The following is a 16,313-nucleotide window of genomic DNA, read 5'->3' on the forward strand; positions in this document are numbered from 1 at the left end:
ATCGACTATGGGCCTAGGTATTACTCCTAGGTTCTTCTAATACCGAATAGAGGACCTATTAAAGCGATTTCTATAGATATATGTCCTAGTGTATATTAACGACGTTATTATTTTCTCTTATACTATTAAGAACTACCTCTAATACCTTAACGAAGTCCTTAATACTTTAGAGAGATTTAGTATTACGCTATCGCTAGCTAAGTACTACTTTACCTACCTAGACGTTAAGTTATTAGGGTACTACGTCTCTTACCTAGGCGTAGCTACCGTATAAGACAAGGTACAGGCTATTTAAGATATGAAATTCCCGACGACCTTAAAGGACCTAGAGGTAGGACTTACTTACTTTAGCTACTATAGGAAATACGTACTAAAGTACGCTAGTATTATTTAGTCTCTTAACGAACTTAAGACGTTAGGGTATCGGATAGGCCCTAAGGAGGGTAAGCCGTAAGAGAAATATAGCGAAGGCTACGCTTCGGACTAAACGCTATTGGTGTAGAAGATAATAATTAAATAGAGAGAGGACCTAATAAAGCGAGCTCGTCGTGCCTAGAACGTAGTAAAGCTACGCTTAATTAAGGCCCCTATACTAGTATACCCTAACTTCTCTAAGGGCTTTATCCTCTACGTCGATGGATCTCTAAAGGGCTTTAGCGCGATAATTTATTAGATCTAGAACGAGAAGGAGAGACCTATCTGTTTCCTATTAAGAACCTTATAGCCTACCGAGAAGAACTATTAGGCGATTAAATTAGAGATAGTAGCTCTCGTTTAGGCTCTATATAAGGTCCCTAAATTCTTTGACGAATACGAATTCCTAGTAGTAATAAACTACGTAGCTCTCGTTTCTTGCCTATAAGGTAAAGGGCGTGGTTATAGATTAGCTCGTCTAACCGAGTAAGTAATGTTTTTATTAACCTTCTTTCCGCGGATTAAGGTGGTATACCGCCGCGGGAAGAACTACGCTAACGCGGATGGATTATCCCGCCTGAATAAGGGTAACGACGAAGAGCCTAAGGAGAATCCTAACGATAAGGAAGCACGCCGGTAAGTATTAGAATATCTCTAAGGTAATAAACCCTTACTCGACCCGTAGGAAGTCTTATAGGCTTACTAGGCCTATACGGTGTCCGTTATGCAACTAAGTAAGGATTTCCGTACTAGATAGAAGGGCTTAATTAAAGATAATCGGACCTTTAGGGCGTTATATAAGCGCTTACTTAAGGAAAAGGAGAAGGCGCCTAACCTTAGTAAATAGGAGGAAAATCATTTTATCCTAGGTAATAACGACCTTCTCTACCACCGCTCGGAATACTGCGACCGCCTAGTTATACCTATAGCTGTATAGAAAGAAATGTTTAAGTACTTATACAATAATACTATACACTAGGGGATAGAAAAGGCCTATAAAAAGGCTAAAAGGACTATCTTCGCACGCTATTTAAAGGATAACCTAACTAAATATATCTCGTTATGTCCTTCCTACTAAGTAGTAAAGCTAGCTTACTATAAGCTTTATAGTAAGTTGCGACTAGTACTAACCCTAGTAAGACCGTTTTAAGTCCTCTTAATGGATTTTATTATAGCTTTATCGGTAGTATAGGGGTTTAATACCTTACTAACGGTAATATACAAATACTCTAAGTACATAAGGATAGTGCCTAGAAAGAAAACTTAGTTAGTAGAATAATAGGTAAAGAAATTCTTTAAGTAGGTAGTGCGATACTAATAGGTACTTAATACTATCGTATTCGATTGAGATACTCGCTTCATAAGCGAGTTCTAGATAGAACTATACCGACGATATAAGATCTAGAAGTAGCTAACTACTGCTAACTACCCGGCTACGGATAGCTAGGCGAAAAAGTCGAATAGTATTATTAAGATGGCCCTACGAAGTATACTTATAGGGAAATATAAGGAGTACTAGCTAAGCCTTTTATCGGAAGTAGAACTTACTTATAACTGTACTAAATAAAGCGCTATCGGAAAAACCCTTTTTAAGGTAATTAATGGATTTAAACTACCTACCTTCCTTACGCTTAAGGTATCTAAAGAAGTCCCTTTTAAAACGTAGCGCCGAATGGTACGCTAGGACCTAGAGGATAACTTACTATACGCTTAGATACGTATAGCGGCTACGTTTAATGAGAATTATAAGCCTCTTAGCCTAGAAGGACGAGTATATATAAAACTAGTAAAACAAGGATAGTATGGCTACTACGTACCTAGAAGATCTGGCCTAAGTATTTAGAAAATAGGACCTTTCGCTATTAAAAGAAAGATCTCGGACCTAATATACGAGCTGGACCTGCCTACCGAATACCGGATACACCCCGTAATCTTAGTTATCTACCTAGAGTAATACTACGAGGACGAATTCGACCGAGAAGCACTACCTATACTAGTACCCGTGGTGATAGACGGTAAGGAGGAATAGTAAATTGAGAAACTAATTAAGGCCTCCTTAGACGGTACTTAGATCGAGGTTAAGTAAAAGGGCTTTAATAAGATAATATAGGAAACGAAGGAGTCCTTAGAAGAGGACGTCTCAGAGATAATACTTAAGTTCAATACGAGGAAGCGCCGAGGACGTCGCCCTTAGCCGAAGGGTAGGAAGTAAGCTAGCGGGGACCCTACTGGAATTTTAATTTTACTATTACTATAGACGGTATAAAGCAAGTACCTAGTACTAATTAAAATATCTAAAGTAAGTACTTAGTATAGATTAGAATATTACTAGACTATATAAAAGGGTAATATATTTAATACTAAGAAGTCCTACTATAATTACTATTTAAGTCTTAATCGCCGATAATAGGAACGAGGGCCTACGTACCTAAGCTTAAAGTTGATAGCGCCTTCTAGGAACCACGAATGAACTAGGAATAAATGAGAGTACCTGTTATAATACGAGGGTAGCTGGTTAGAGGTAATTATAGAGGACTTAGTGAATCTAAGAGTAAGTATAAGGCGAGTAGTGGAAACCTAAGGCATGTTATACCTAAGGTACGCGATACCTAAGGTATAATTTTAGCCTTAGCCTAAGGTTATTATTAGGGTGACGATAAGGTAAATATTAACATAAAAGTAAAGGTTAAGTAGTAACCGCTAAGCCTTGCCTACGTAGGCAGATTAATCTTGTGATTTTCGTATTTCCTCACTCTCGCTTAGCTATATATTTCTATCTCGACTACTACTCGATACGATACCTTTAGCTGGTACCCGACTGCCTTTGACGATCGTAAAGCTTCGACGCTACCGTACGAGCGAGGGCTTAATGCTATACGATCCTCTAAGGTAGAATCTAAGTAGTCCCTACCTTTAGACTAACGCAGTCCTTATATATAACTACCCTTTTAATCCCTTACTTAAAATACTAAACCCTTTCCGTAAGTACTACGGTCCTACGCCTCTCTACCTAAAGACGATCTTTACACTTTTTAGAAAGAGAGCGGGCGACTTAATTAACTAGGACGGACTCGTTCGCTAGGTCTACTACCTACTAAACTCGCCTTAGTTAGAACGCCTATTCTAGTAGATAGGTAGCCTAGTCTCACCTATACTAATCGATATATAAGCGTCTAGTAAAAACGCTCGTTTAAGGACTTAGGGAAACTGGTATCTATAGTTTACTCTTTAGTGCCTATAGAGAGCCGCTTACTAGATTTTATCGTGTAAGAACTTCTTAGACTAAGTCCTATTATAAGCGTTTAAGGTGGGGTCTATCTTAACCGATAATTTAAAATAGGTGCCCCTACGCCTACTAGCTATCTTTAATAGTCTAGCTACGCACCTAAACGCCATTAAGAGTCCTTATAACGAGAATCCCTATTCTTAAATAAAGACTACTAAGGTCTTCTATTCGCCTAAGTTCCGATCCTACTATTTAGATAAGTTCCTTACTAATATCGGCTTAACCGAGCGTTACGTAGGTGACGATAACTAAGGCCTTTATAACCTTATCGAACTCTGATCTTTTAAGCTACTACCGGTACCGATAGGTAATTAAGGTTAGTATAACCCCCCTAGCCGTTAGAAATAATCCTTTTAGAGTTAGTAGTACTAGTGCCTACTTAGCTAGTTACGTTAAAATCGAGAACGGGTAAGTAATTACTATTAATAGACCTTCGTAGAACTTAGTATCCTGCTAATAATAGTAAGGACTCAAAAGTAATAAGCGGTCGCTATCGCTACGGGTGAGGATACGATAGCTTCGGTGAAAAAGGACTCGTTTATAACCGATAAGACGCTATTGAACAAGGGAGTAAAAACTAAAACTACTAAGCCTAGCCTATTAAAGGAGGTATTATCGATACCGTCTAAAGACGAGCCTAAGGTACCCGAAGAGAAACCCGTTCAGGGACTAGAAAAGAAGCCTAATCGGAAAATGTCGTCGGCACCGCCTAAGCTAACCTTAATATAGGGAGCTAAGGCTTTAATTAAGTCTCGAAAGAAATAGAGACTCGAAGAGGAAGAGGCGAGAGAGATAGAGGCCCGAGGTACTAAGGCTAAGACGTCTATCTTAAGGCCGGTAAACTAAGGACTACTATCTTTAAACTAAGTACCTAAGTAGATAGCTAAGTCCCGGGCGAAAGAAAAGAATAAAAAGAGACTTTAGTAACAAGAATAGAAAGAGTTAGAGGGAGCTCTAGATACTAAGGTTATAGCGACTAAAACTTCCGTTTTAAAACCGGAGGAATAAGGGCTACCGCGTACTCTATCCTTACGGTAACGTAATAAAGGACTAGCGAGTGCACCTTTAGAAGCGGTAGACGCCGTTAAGGACGATAATAGCTTTATAAAGAATATTAGTGTAAACGACGAGTACGCTAGGAATAGCGCTATAGGTTTCTACTTAACTAAGTACGCCTTTAACTAGGAAGCTTAGCGAGACCTTTCTCGGCCGGAATAGAGAAACTGGTAACGAGAAAAGCCTTATATAGCCGTAAAGGTACTAGAAAGCTTCCAGACTAAGAACAAAATGCACGTCGGTAAGGCCTTAATAGCTTTAAAGGACGAGGTAGCCGATCTTAAGTAAGCGCTTAGATATGCTAAGGCCGACGTTCCGAGGCCTATTTAAGGTTAGGGGTGCGACTATATAGGAGGAAACGCTAAGTAGCCCCTGTCGCTCGGCCTTAAGCGATAGAAGGCGTTAGATGGTATAGGACCGACGGTAACTAAGGCCGAGGTCTCTTACGCTCTAAAGACCGGCTAATACCCCGCGGGCGTTAAGGTGTTTTTAGGTATTTTCAATACTTTAGCTTAATAGAAGTAGGACCCTACTAATCTCCTTTCTCCGAGCTATATTCTAGATAAGACAGCTACGTAGTTAGCTAATAAGTAGGTAGACTTAGTGACTAAGCGCTATAAATTGTAGCCGTTTACTTTTAATACTAATAGCGTAGTTCAGGCGGTGCGACCTAAGTTCGGTAAGGCCCTAATAGTCCTTACTAGAAGTATTAAGGACTTAAAGCACTTACCTATAAGAGATAACGAAGGTTACTCGCTTAAGTTCCTACTTATCTATAACTAAGTCGCTATCTTAAGTAGGGATATGAAATCTAAGAAGGTACGCTGAGTCGCTTTAGGGAATCTACTACCTAGGCTAAATACTAAAAAGGCCTAGGCGCTCGGAAATAAGGAGGTATCCCGATATATATTCGGCTCAGCCCTTTTTAAGAAAGAAGATGCCGATAATGGAAAGGTTAATAATAACCGCTTAGTTATACGTATAGCTACCTACGGTAGAGGACCTATACACTACGAATAGTGGGTTAGGGCTAACTACTAATTTTATATGATTACTCTTATCTAGGAGGGCGCGGTTCGACCTAATTTCTACTTAGATAATACGGTGGCGCAGCGCTTAGAGGAGTTAAACCCTGTATATTGTGACCTAAGCGCTAAGGGACTTACTCTAATCGATCCGCTACGAGAAAAGAAGGTAGTTACGGCTAGCTAGGCGGGTTTGAGCCTATAAGTCCTTTAATTTAGTCCGGTATAACTAAGGGGCGGTACTACTATTAATACGAATCTGCTTATTTCTTCGGTATCGACGCTAACGTCCTAGTAGATACTCCCTTTAAAGAAATACGTTACTCTAGAGCCCGTAAGTAAAAACCCGGTATCTTATCTGCTTAAGGACCTTTTAAATAATCCTTTCTAAAGTATATAAAAGCCTATAGACCGTATTTAGGAGATTACCTTATAGCGTATACTAAGTAGTTATAGTGGTAGGGCGAACGATATAGTTGATTTACGTCTTAATCCTATAAAGGTACCTGTCTAAGGAACGCTAAGCTCTTTTTACGTAATAATAGGGAAGAAGTACGCTGGTATACTAAACTTCCAGAGGGGAGTTAATAACGGAGAACCGGATGCGACCTAGTTCTTAAGTAGTTTTACACTATATAGCCGACGACTAAAAGAGGGATAAAAGGACCTAGATCCACGAAATCCTTAGTACTTAGTACCTTTCGGTAAAGACGTATATAATTTTAGATACGACCTAATTAATAGCGGCCTAGGAACACTAGTCTACACGTTCTTTAAAGCGTTTAGTAGCCGCCTATAATAGAAAGGTAACGACGTTAAGGAAAAATAGCGAGAGGCACTCGCCTAGCTACGAAATTTCGATTCCGCTAGAGTAGTTATAGAGGATCGACTAAATTTAGAGGAATAGGCCCTTAACGCCGTTATAGGATAAGCTTTTAAGTAGACTTAGCGAACTTTAAATAAGGACGCCGTTTTAGTAATATATAACGCGGTTAAGCGCTATACCGATACGATAGACTATAAGTTTAAGGCTATTAAGACTCTATATTAGAACGTAGCCGATATAATAAACGATATTCTACGCCGATAGTAGAGAGCTAGCTACTACCTAGAAACGGCAGTTTAGCTTACTAACTAGTAACCTATGCACCGAGCGATCGCTAATCTTTAAGGTACGATTAAGGACCTAGCCGCTTATACTAGCGTAAACGACGTACGATAGGTATTTAATACGGTAAGTTCACTTATCTAAGCTATAACTACTAACGGTATAAGGACGAATATTAGACGGTTTAGTAGTAACCTAGCCGTACTACTATATAAATCAGGTTATAAGCTCTACGGCGAATATACGGTTAGCGAACGATAACGAGACGAGGAGCGCCGTTACTAAGATAAGCTCTATCGCGAGGCTAACGCGGCTCTATATACTAAGCTCTAGGCCTAGCGAAACGAAAAGTACGAAATAATAGGGTAATCCGCTAATAAACGACGAGCTTTAATACTTAATTGACCGGAGGTCCTTAGAAAAAGGATAAGAAAGGCCCGAGTTATTACTAAACACTAGGCTTATTAGTAAGCTAGCTAAGACGATAACTAATAAGGTGCTACGACTTCCTAAGGGGGTAAAGAATAGAAGGGCTTTAGAGATAGCTAACCCTTAGAAAAGGACGTGGCCGAGACTAGAGATAGCGGCGGCTCGGACGAGAACGAAGCTACGAATAGAGAGGGTACCGCGAAGGACTCGATTAACGTTTCTAGCGATTTAGAGGAGGACGAATTAGAAGAGGATAACGCTCGCTTAAAATCGGTGGGCTTAAACGACCTAGACTCGAGTAGGTTAATTAATATTAATACTATCTAAGGTAACGTACTAACCTAAGTTAGCGCTAAGTAATTACTCGTTCCTACTAATCGTTAAGAAGAATTCGAAACGGAACTTATTAACGAGGCCCTACTCGAACTCGAGGATATCTAGGTAACTAGGAGGAAGCGTAAGTATAAGGGCGAGACGGTATCTACCGAGGCCCCTACTATAAAGATCTTAAAACTACCGAGTTAGTGATAGAAGAAATAAGGCTAAGGGGCGAGACCGAACGAGGACTAGAGATATAGTTAATAATATAATAGTAAGGGCTAGCGTACTTTAATAGAGCGTTTAGTTAATGACTTTAGAGGATAGCCGATAATAATTACCCTATAAAAGTTAGAGTTACGAACAGGGATTACTAAGGACTTCCTAAGGATAGGAAGCAAGTTTTCTAGAGCGGCAGATATTATAAGTAAGCATATACTCATAACGGAATAGCACGTAATCAACGTGATCCGAGCAGGTCCTTCTTAACAAGGGCCTACTACCCCCTCTTAGATAGATACAATCAAGATATGCACCAAAGTTGACCCGTTTACTTATTACATTAGTTAGTTATACGGTAATTAGACTTAAAGTCTAGCTACTTTAGTAAGGCAAGTATATAAAGTACTCGAAACCGGCTAACTATCTTAACGCTAAGCCTAAGCCGCTATCGGTGCTATCTAACCCCGGAGAAGAGCGCGATTTCATCTATATTCTCAGCCGTTAGGACCTAGCTGCCCTTCTAGCCCTTTAGACACCTCGTGTATACAAGTAGTATTCGCCTACGACCTGTCTCTTTATGATGTAGTAGAAAGTCCACCATTATTAGAGGTGGTAGATAATTTGTATATGTATTGCGCAAAGCACTTACGAAACGAAGTTAAGAAATTATAATGTTAGCGGAACTATATTTATTCTAATTATCTTTATATTTTGCTTGTCGTCCCTATTAATGGGTGTTAGTGTATAACTATTCGATAGATATATCCGATATATATCCGATATAATACATATCGAATATATTTTTTTCTTAAAATGCCTATTCGACATATATTAGGCATATTAGATATATATCGGCTTGGCATTCTTTAGGCCTAGTGTAGCCTAGTTAATGCCTAGAAGCCTAAGATATTGATGCCTAGCAGCCTTATATCTTTATTTGTAAGTACCTTATAGCTAGCTTTACATCACTATATACTATTAATAGTTGTCTTAGCGCCCAGCCGATATAATATAACATGTCCTAATCTAACATATCGGCCCCGATATATATAATCGAGCAAAAATATATCGGATGTCTACGATGAATATACACTGATGGGTGTGATATTTGCCCCATTGCCTTATCTCCTTTATGCCCATGCTCGAATCAAAGACATGCCATTACCACTTGCTACAAATTCCTTACTCTTCCAGGTCCAGTGGCTTACTCAGAGGTCTAGCTGCCCCGCTACAAAGGGATCTGGACCTTCATGGCCCCCTAAGTTTTCCTCTGCCGCTTCTTGCGTGGTTATCTATGCATATCTTCCATATTCGAGTCCGGAATCTTGCCGTCTATACTTCAGACCTAAAACTAGGCTCCTTGCCAGGGAGAAGGACCCTGAGATGGCAGACTACTAGCCTCGCCATTGTTCCACAAGCTTCCAATAATCGGCCTACTAGTACTCGGCCAGTCTCCCATACTTCGCTCATCCAAACCTGGGTATAATAGTGAACTTCAGGTCGAACCTCATCGACTGAATGTGTAACGAACCGCTCCGGGTATTGGAGGTTATCAACATCGCATGCGGTGTCTTCACGCACCAGAACATCTTCTTCCCTTGGAGAACTGTCCTCGCTAGCATCGTCTTCGTATTCATCAGATTCGTCGTCTGCGTCGTCATCAAGGTCCAGGCAATCAACATCAATATCGTCCATGTCAAAGTCTGCAGCGAATATCTGGGTAGGTGGCTTAGGGTCCCAACCCCAGTGAAACTGTGCCATCCATGGACTTGCAGAATCATGGTCCTCATATGTCCTGTTCAACCAAGGGTGCTCAAGGACTTCTTCCATGGTGATCCTTTCTTCAGGTCTATAGCATAGCATCTTCGATAGGAGGTCTTTGAGGTCGGCCAACTCTTCATCTGAGAGCCGTGCAGGTGGCTGTGTGAGCGGTCGGTCGATGTCTTTCACCATAGCGTTGTCTTCTTGCTCAAGGGCCTCCTCGCCTTCAGCTTCGATGATCAACTGTTTTCGTTCCTCAGCTGACACGGTGACCCATGGCAGCCACATTCCAACTTCGTCTAGCTTTTGCTCTATCGACTCGCGCTGAATGTCACCCCCTTCAAGGATCTGGTGACCATGAGAAGTTGACCCAGAAGAGATCGCGCATTTCCACTCAGCCGGAAGCTCTCCAAGGAGTTCCTGCATGGCGGTATGGATGCTCTTGGATGAGTTGCCAAACAAGCTCTTTGAGGTTCGCAGTTCGTAGAAGATACACCCTAGTGCCCAGACATCGCTAGCCTTGCTATGTTGACTCGTTATGTTGAAGGCATATTCGGGAGCCATGAAATTGTGATTGACCCCGCCGTTGCGAGCAATCTCATCCTTGAGCTCGGTGGGTCCACCAACATAGACAGCCTCGTTGAGATCTGTGAGCACAACTTTTGGATTCAGCAAAACTAGATCCACGTTGTCCCATTCGATTGGCGAGTAGGTACCTCTAGGTGCGTGCTCGAACGCGCCGATTGGGGGTGTCGTTCCATTTGTAGTGACTTCTTCTGACTTCGGCTCTCCAAGGGCTTGGTAAAGCTTCTCAACTGACCAATTTGTCAGATCTTCCAGACCAAGCAATATGTTATGAGTGCTTAGGTCACCAAATGCGACATCTTGCCTATGCATATAGGCAAGGCTCGTAGTAATTTGGCCGCTGATCTCCCGACCAATATCCGGCCTCACCTTATGAAGCCGGTCTGCTAGCATGCTCAGATCGGGGCCGTACACTTCGAAGACCAAACAAATGTGCCGTCCATTGGGACCCGTGAATGTGAATTGATCGAGTATCTCTGAGATCTGAAGGTCGCTGGAGGATGATCGGAGCAAACAACGCTGGAAGTCTATTTCTCGTAAATCCTTAGCACTTTGAGCTGTCGTCAATTTCAGAGCCACGTATCGGCTTTGCTGTAGATCTCGAGCCAACCATACTGTAGAGAATCCACCGAAGCCCAGCTTCTGAATCACCACGTATCGCCCGTTCTTGAAAGTATCTCCGAGGTTGACCGGATGGAAGCCACCGACTTCGTACTTCTCGAGGTCTTCATTCGATCCTGGACAGAACTGAAAATCCATGATTGTTTTGGCTGGTACGTCGTTGTGTGTAATTTGTGTCTCGTTATCGTCTTTGGTGCAAAGGTTGAGGTTGGAATATTTGGGACGCTGGAGGTTGAGTGTGCAGGTGCTAACGCTGGTGTGAAGTAAACAAATTGTGGAGGTGGTGTGTGTAAGCAAACAGTGCGGCGCAAAACTTCAGTGTGTCATGCGTGGCCTGGTAAGTGAGAATGCTATTGTTTACCATTATTGCACCAGTCATTGTCACTTTGACGATGGCACTTTGTTCACCTGTGTGGACCAGACAAATGGACGATATGGTCGCTGGTCACTGTCGCGTAGTACCCGACTGACGCTCACGCCGCATCGAAGTCAATACCTAATATCTATCCTTCGGGCATGTCTGAATTCACCATACTCGTCTACCATCAAGCTCTGAACGTTCCTCCTATCAACCACCCAAAACCGAACCAAAACCACTTTCATAACCCACAGTCCACATCAAGATTCCAACCCAGCTGAACCTCTGGTCATAATGAGCGCTCCACCTGGGAAAAACCCGAACCAGTGGACCAGCGTCAAAGTCGAATGGTACTGCAGTAGTAATAAGCTCGGGTACTTTATTGGCCTTGCATGGTGAAGACGTTAGAGTCCAAGAAGGTCCTGAGCACCGTGTGTCCAGGGAGGCTGAGCTGTGAGATGACGATGGCAGAAAGTGGGACTCGACCATGGCTTTGAAAGCTTCAAGCACCACACCATAGGTTCCGAGCGGCTTTCCTATCATCGTAGGACATACGGGCTGATGTCAGCACAGCCATTTGATGTAGAGACCTTCGTGTCGACCCACGGTGTAGCTTTTGATACTAGCTCAAATAGAAAGACTCATTCCCCCACGATCCAATGTTCCCAATAAATGCTTGTAACTTCTCTGAGCATAGTCCCACCAGATGCTGACGCGATACTGCGCAACTTCGGCGAAGCAGCAGCGGTTTGTTACGCCACGCCTGCCGTATATATCATGAATGATCGCGCGCCGACTTCACAAGTGTTGAATAGGAGGAGCTCCTTGTGATTGAACTGCAGCGTGCGTTATTGAAGTAGTGACATCAAACATGCATTTGTCACATAGGAGCAGGGATAGCAAACAGGGATAAATTTACAGCACAACTCCTTGCGGTGAATCGAGGAGGCTCAAGGGAACACCATTTAGGCAAGAGAAGCGGGCGTGGTCACCGCGGAGCAAGCTTAAATTGGGTGCAGTAACCCCCAAAGCCCCGCACCTGCTTATCGCGACCAGACGCGTCCAAACCGCTCACTTTCGCACGAGTCAGTTGGCATCCATGCCCTTATTGGAGCAGCAATGTGAGCACAATACCACCGGAATGTTCACATACAACTCTGCAGTGCCCGTAGATCGCTGCTGAAGAAACCCCCCATGTATACCGGTATCAGTACACAACTATGGACCAAAAACTCCTCGCACCACTCAATGCGCTTGAAGCATCCCTCAACAGCCTCGTCCAATCCCTCACAACCACCAATACATTTACTGCAGCCCCTAAGGCAGCCAGAGACATAGTAGTAGCCGACGATGACCTCACCGAAGCACTAGTCGAGCTGAAGAAGCACCAAGACAACTACAACGAGATACTGCGTTTGCGCGCAGAAAAGGACGCCCTACAGCAGAAACTAAAGGACACAGTCTTCGAGGCATGGAAGCTTCGCACAGCGCTAGGCGACATCCACCCCAGCATCCTCGACGATTCCGAAGAGGAAGAAGAGGAAGCAAAGAAGTACAATTCAGTTGACTACGAGACCCTATTATCGTTCGCATCAAGGATAGGCAAGCACAATGCTATAGCATCCCAGGAGGCAGAGAAGGAAGCAGAACGACGGTACATCGAAGCCAGGCGTAAGAGAGACGAGGAGAAGGACAAGTCCCAGCCCGCGACGAACGGTTCACACGCCGAAGATGCATCAGCCGAAGCAAGGCCCACAACGAGCCAATCCATGCACACCCAGGAAGTCCAAGCAAGAATGCAAGTCATCAGAGAAGCACGGGACCTCCAACGCTCCTTCAAAACAGCACCATTTCCAAGCGGGGAGGACCTCCGAAAAGGCGAGCTGGGAAGACTCCAGCTCCTTAGAGAACAACATGGCGAGCCAACAGTCGACGCAGCGGTCGAGAAGATGGTTCGCGAAAGTGAGATGAAGAGGCCGGAGGACAAGCAGGAACCCAAGCCCCGGCCAGTACCTGAGCCAGCACCAGAGGGATCCAGACCAGAAACGACTGGACAGCCATCTCAACCACGGCCTCCGCCACCCCCTCCCAAGCCAAGGAAGAAGATCGATCTTGATTTCCCTGAGGCGGACGATGATGACGACGAATAGGTTTCGGTGTCACCTGCCGCCGCCCCTATCGATGCACCTTCACCCGCTGGGCGTTCCGTCACTATTGGACGCTCGCCCGCTGCAGAACCAATGGATGTGCCCTCACCGGCTGTGCGATCTGTCACTATTGGACGGAGTCTGTCGCCTGAGCTTGAGATTACGAATCAAATCCATCAACACAATATTAATGAAGGAGGTGAAGCTGGATCACCGGACTCGGATAAGACGGTAGATTGGGATTAGCCCTGTTCTGGACTTGACTGTCGAACAGGCAATGTAACGTTCCACCGGCATGACCGTACGACGATCCGCAGTTTTGAGACCGTCATTATACCACCATCAACGACCGTATAGAGTGGAGATCAGTCTAAAAATATGACCTACGACGGCCATACTATGACTCTCCAATAGTCCCCATGATTGTTACGAACTGGTAACGTGGTATGTCTCTCATAGAAAGTTCTCCTCAAGCAGTGAACGCACCTCAAAAGAGAAAAGAAAACAGTATTAGCATAAGTAATATCATGTTGTGCCTTCCACTCTTTTCTACCTACATATCATGAACGTCACTCTCCCTCGTCACTCCTCTCAGTTTCTTGCCCCAGACGAAGAACACAACCCCAAACGAACACCACAGAAAAATCAAACACATATTCAACATAATCGGCGGCACAAACCCGGCCTCCTCAACCCAAGGCGTAATAAACTTACTAAACCCGTACCCCCAGACATTCTTGTTCACTGTGATCGTCACCATGATACTTCCCGTCACGGGCTTGTAGCTGTCAACCGCGTAGGTCGTGACAATGGCGGGGATGGCTGCGACTTGGATGCCGGCGCATGTATATCCGATTAGTACTATCGCCTCCCACGGCCATTTGTATTGATAGCCGAATGCGACGACGAAGTTCCCGAGCAACATCAGCGCGACGAAGGGGATGAACGTCGGAAGCCGCATCTCGGGTTCCCTAACACCGCGGTTCCGTTTCGTGAGGCGTGCCGCGAACCAGTCACTCAGCCAGCCATTGCTTGCAAGACCGATGATCGCGCCGGCGAGGATCGCGAAGTTGAAGAACCCGATGGTTTGCGAGGTATAGTTGTATGGTGGGACGGCGAAAGCCTGAGATTGTGTGAGATTCAGCGTTAGGAAGGAGGAGGCGCTCCAGGAGACGACGAAGGCGGAGAATTCGATTATGGGGTAGATGTGCAGCTTGATTGGGATCCAGAGGTCGAGGATGATTGTGCGGAGGGGGTGGGCGTTGGGCACGAAAAGGGCGAATTGCGAGCGGGAGGGGGTGCCGCGGTGGAGGTGCGGGTCGCGGTCTGCTGTTGTGGCATGGGCGAGGGGGTTGGTGGTTGTGGTGTTGGTTAGGGTGGGGAGGATGGTGTCGTTGTTGGGGGTGTCTTTCTCTTTTTGCTCGGTTTTGCTTGACAAGGTGTCCTTCCCAGTTGTGGCTTCGGTTTGGACTTCGGTAGAGATGCTTGCTTGTCCGAGGAGTTCTCTTGGGTGCGTACGATGCCATTTTGTTTCGGGGAACAGGAAAATCAATCCGATGAGGACTACGCCGTGGAGGCCGACGTTGAACCACCAGAAGCTGCGTTGGCCCAAATGTTCGGCCATAGGACCGGAGACGATGGGTCCAACCTGGGGATGTTAGAAGTGAGAATGAGAAGAGAGCTATATACGAACCATCAATGAACCAAAGTAGAACGTGAAGTACAAGGTGTTCCACCTCCCGCGCTCATGGAGGAACATCACATCTGCAATGATCTGAGGCTGTGCGGTCTGTGCTGTATGTTAGCCTAGCAATGAAAGCTGAATCAATGCTTTTACATGCCTCTGCTGGTCCAGCCCCAATACCATTGAGTATGCATGCGCCCATGAAGCTTGCATAGTCTTTTGCAACAGCTCGCCAGATATTACTTGCGAGGCAGATGATGGTAGAGAATATGAGGACCGGTCTCCGCCCGAAAGCTGTTTGAATTGGTACCCTACTTCTGTTAGTATATGTGACGTGCGGGAAAGTATTGATCTTACCAGATGAAGTTGCTGAAGCCGAGCACAAGGATACATACACCAGTGAATTGGACGACGTCCGCAAGACTCGCATCGAAAGCTTCCATGAGTTGTGGAAACATAGGCGCTAATGCTAGCGGTCCGAAGCCTTGGGCGAAGGAGACGGCTGTTGACAAGGATATCGCTGAGGTCTTCCAGAATGGATTCCAGTTCTGCCAGGGTGAGTGTCTGCATTGCAACTTTGGTCTGTGCTAGACCTACCAATGGGTCATGGGGGTCGTTCGATGGCTGAGGCACCAAGACATTACCTGACCCTTCTCCTGCTTTCACAAAATGATGTGATCCAACATCGCTCATGATCTCTGTGCCAGGGTAGATCTTCGTGTCCAGCTCCTCCTCCAGCTGCAGCATCCGTCAGTAGGTATCCTTCAGACAGAGCTCTCTTCATGTTCACCTGATGTAACGTCTGTTTGCATTGTTAGTGTTGGACTGCAATAATCAGTTTAAGAGCGCCAGTCTCACCTTCTCATCGTAGTTCATCTCCATGTTGGGCGGCTCTGCAACGTTGCCCAAGAATGGTCAGGATAGAATATCGTAGTAGCACAGAGGCCATTGGAGGCGCGGCGACAAGTAGATCATTAGTATATGATCGTTCACCCTGGAAGGTAGATCGTGTTTGGAGCAAACCGGGTAAAGCACCCTGTCAGATCGACCAAAGCTTGACGACATCCTCTTAGCTTAGCATAAGCTTAACAGCATGCAATCACTTCAAAATCCTCCGTCGTAGGTCAGGCACATGTTGCGTGGAGGCTGATCAAGACCAGTTCCACAAGATCGAAACTTTCGTTTCTGATAAGCACAGATGCTGACAGGGCGGAAAGAATGATGGGTGTCGCATTAAGCTTCTTCGTGGTGTTAGCTGCGTCGACCATGTGCTTCCATGAGGCGTCAAGCTGGGGAAGG

General features: G+C 44.6%; 3 protein-coding genes across 3 annotated transcripts; 1 reads left to right on the plus strand and 2 right to left on the minus strand.

The window, feature by feature from the left end:
- Positions 1 to 9,190: 9,190 nt before the first annotated feature.
- On the minus strand, positions 9,191 to 10,963 carry PMZ80_010591 (uncharacterized protein; the record flags this gene model as incomplete). Its single annotated transcript, XM_064878980.1, has 1 exon — positions 9,191 to 10,963. The coding sequence occupies one exon, from the start codon at positions 10,961 to 10,963 to the stop codon at positions 9,191 to 9,193; it is 1,773 nt and encodes a 590-aa protein (XP_064725141.1).
- A 1,440-nt stretch (positions 10,964 to 12,403) lies between these two features.
- PMZ80_010592 (uncharacterized protein) lies at positions 12,404 to 13,333 on the plus strand (the record flags this gene model as incomplete). The annotated part of the gene is made up of 1 exon (XM_064878981.1): positions 12,404 to 13,333. One exon carries the CDS (start codon positions 12,404 to 12,406, stop codon positions 13,331 to 13,333), a length of 930 nt encoding a protein of 309 aa, XP_064725142.1.
- Positions 13,334 to 13,883: 550 nt separating this feature from the next.
- PMZ80_010593 (uncharacterized protein) lies at positions 13,884 to 15,896 on the minus strand (the record flags this gene model as incomplete). The annotated part of the gene is made up of 7 exons (XM_064878982.1): positions 13,884 to 14,978; positions 15,024 to 15,124; positions 15,195 to 15,325; positions 15,372 to 15,562; positions 15,612 to 15,752; positions 15,805 to 15,816; positions 15,873 to 15,896. 7 exons carry the CDS (start codon positions 15,894 to 15,896, stop codon positions 13,884 to 13,886), a joined length of 1,695 nt encoding a protein of 564 aa, XP_064725143.1.
- Positions 15,897 to 16,313: the final 417 nt, after the last annotated feature.

Source organism: Knufia obscura, assembly GCF_036327395.1.
Source record: "Knufia obscura strain CCFEE 5817 isolate CBS 148926 chromosome Unknown scaffold_19, whole genome shotgun sequence".
Classification (NCBI taxonomy): domain Eukaryota; kingdom Fungi; phylum Ascomycota; class Eurotiomycetes; order Chaetothyriales; family Trichomeriaceae; genus Knufia; species Knufia obscura.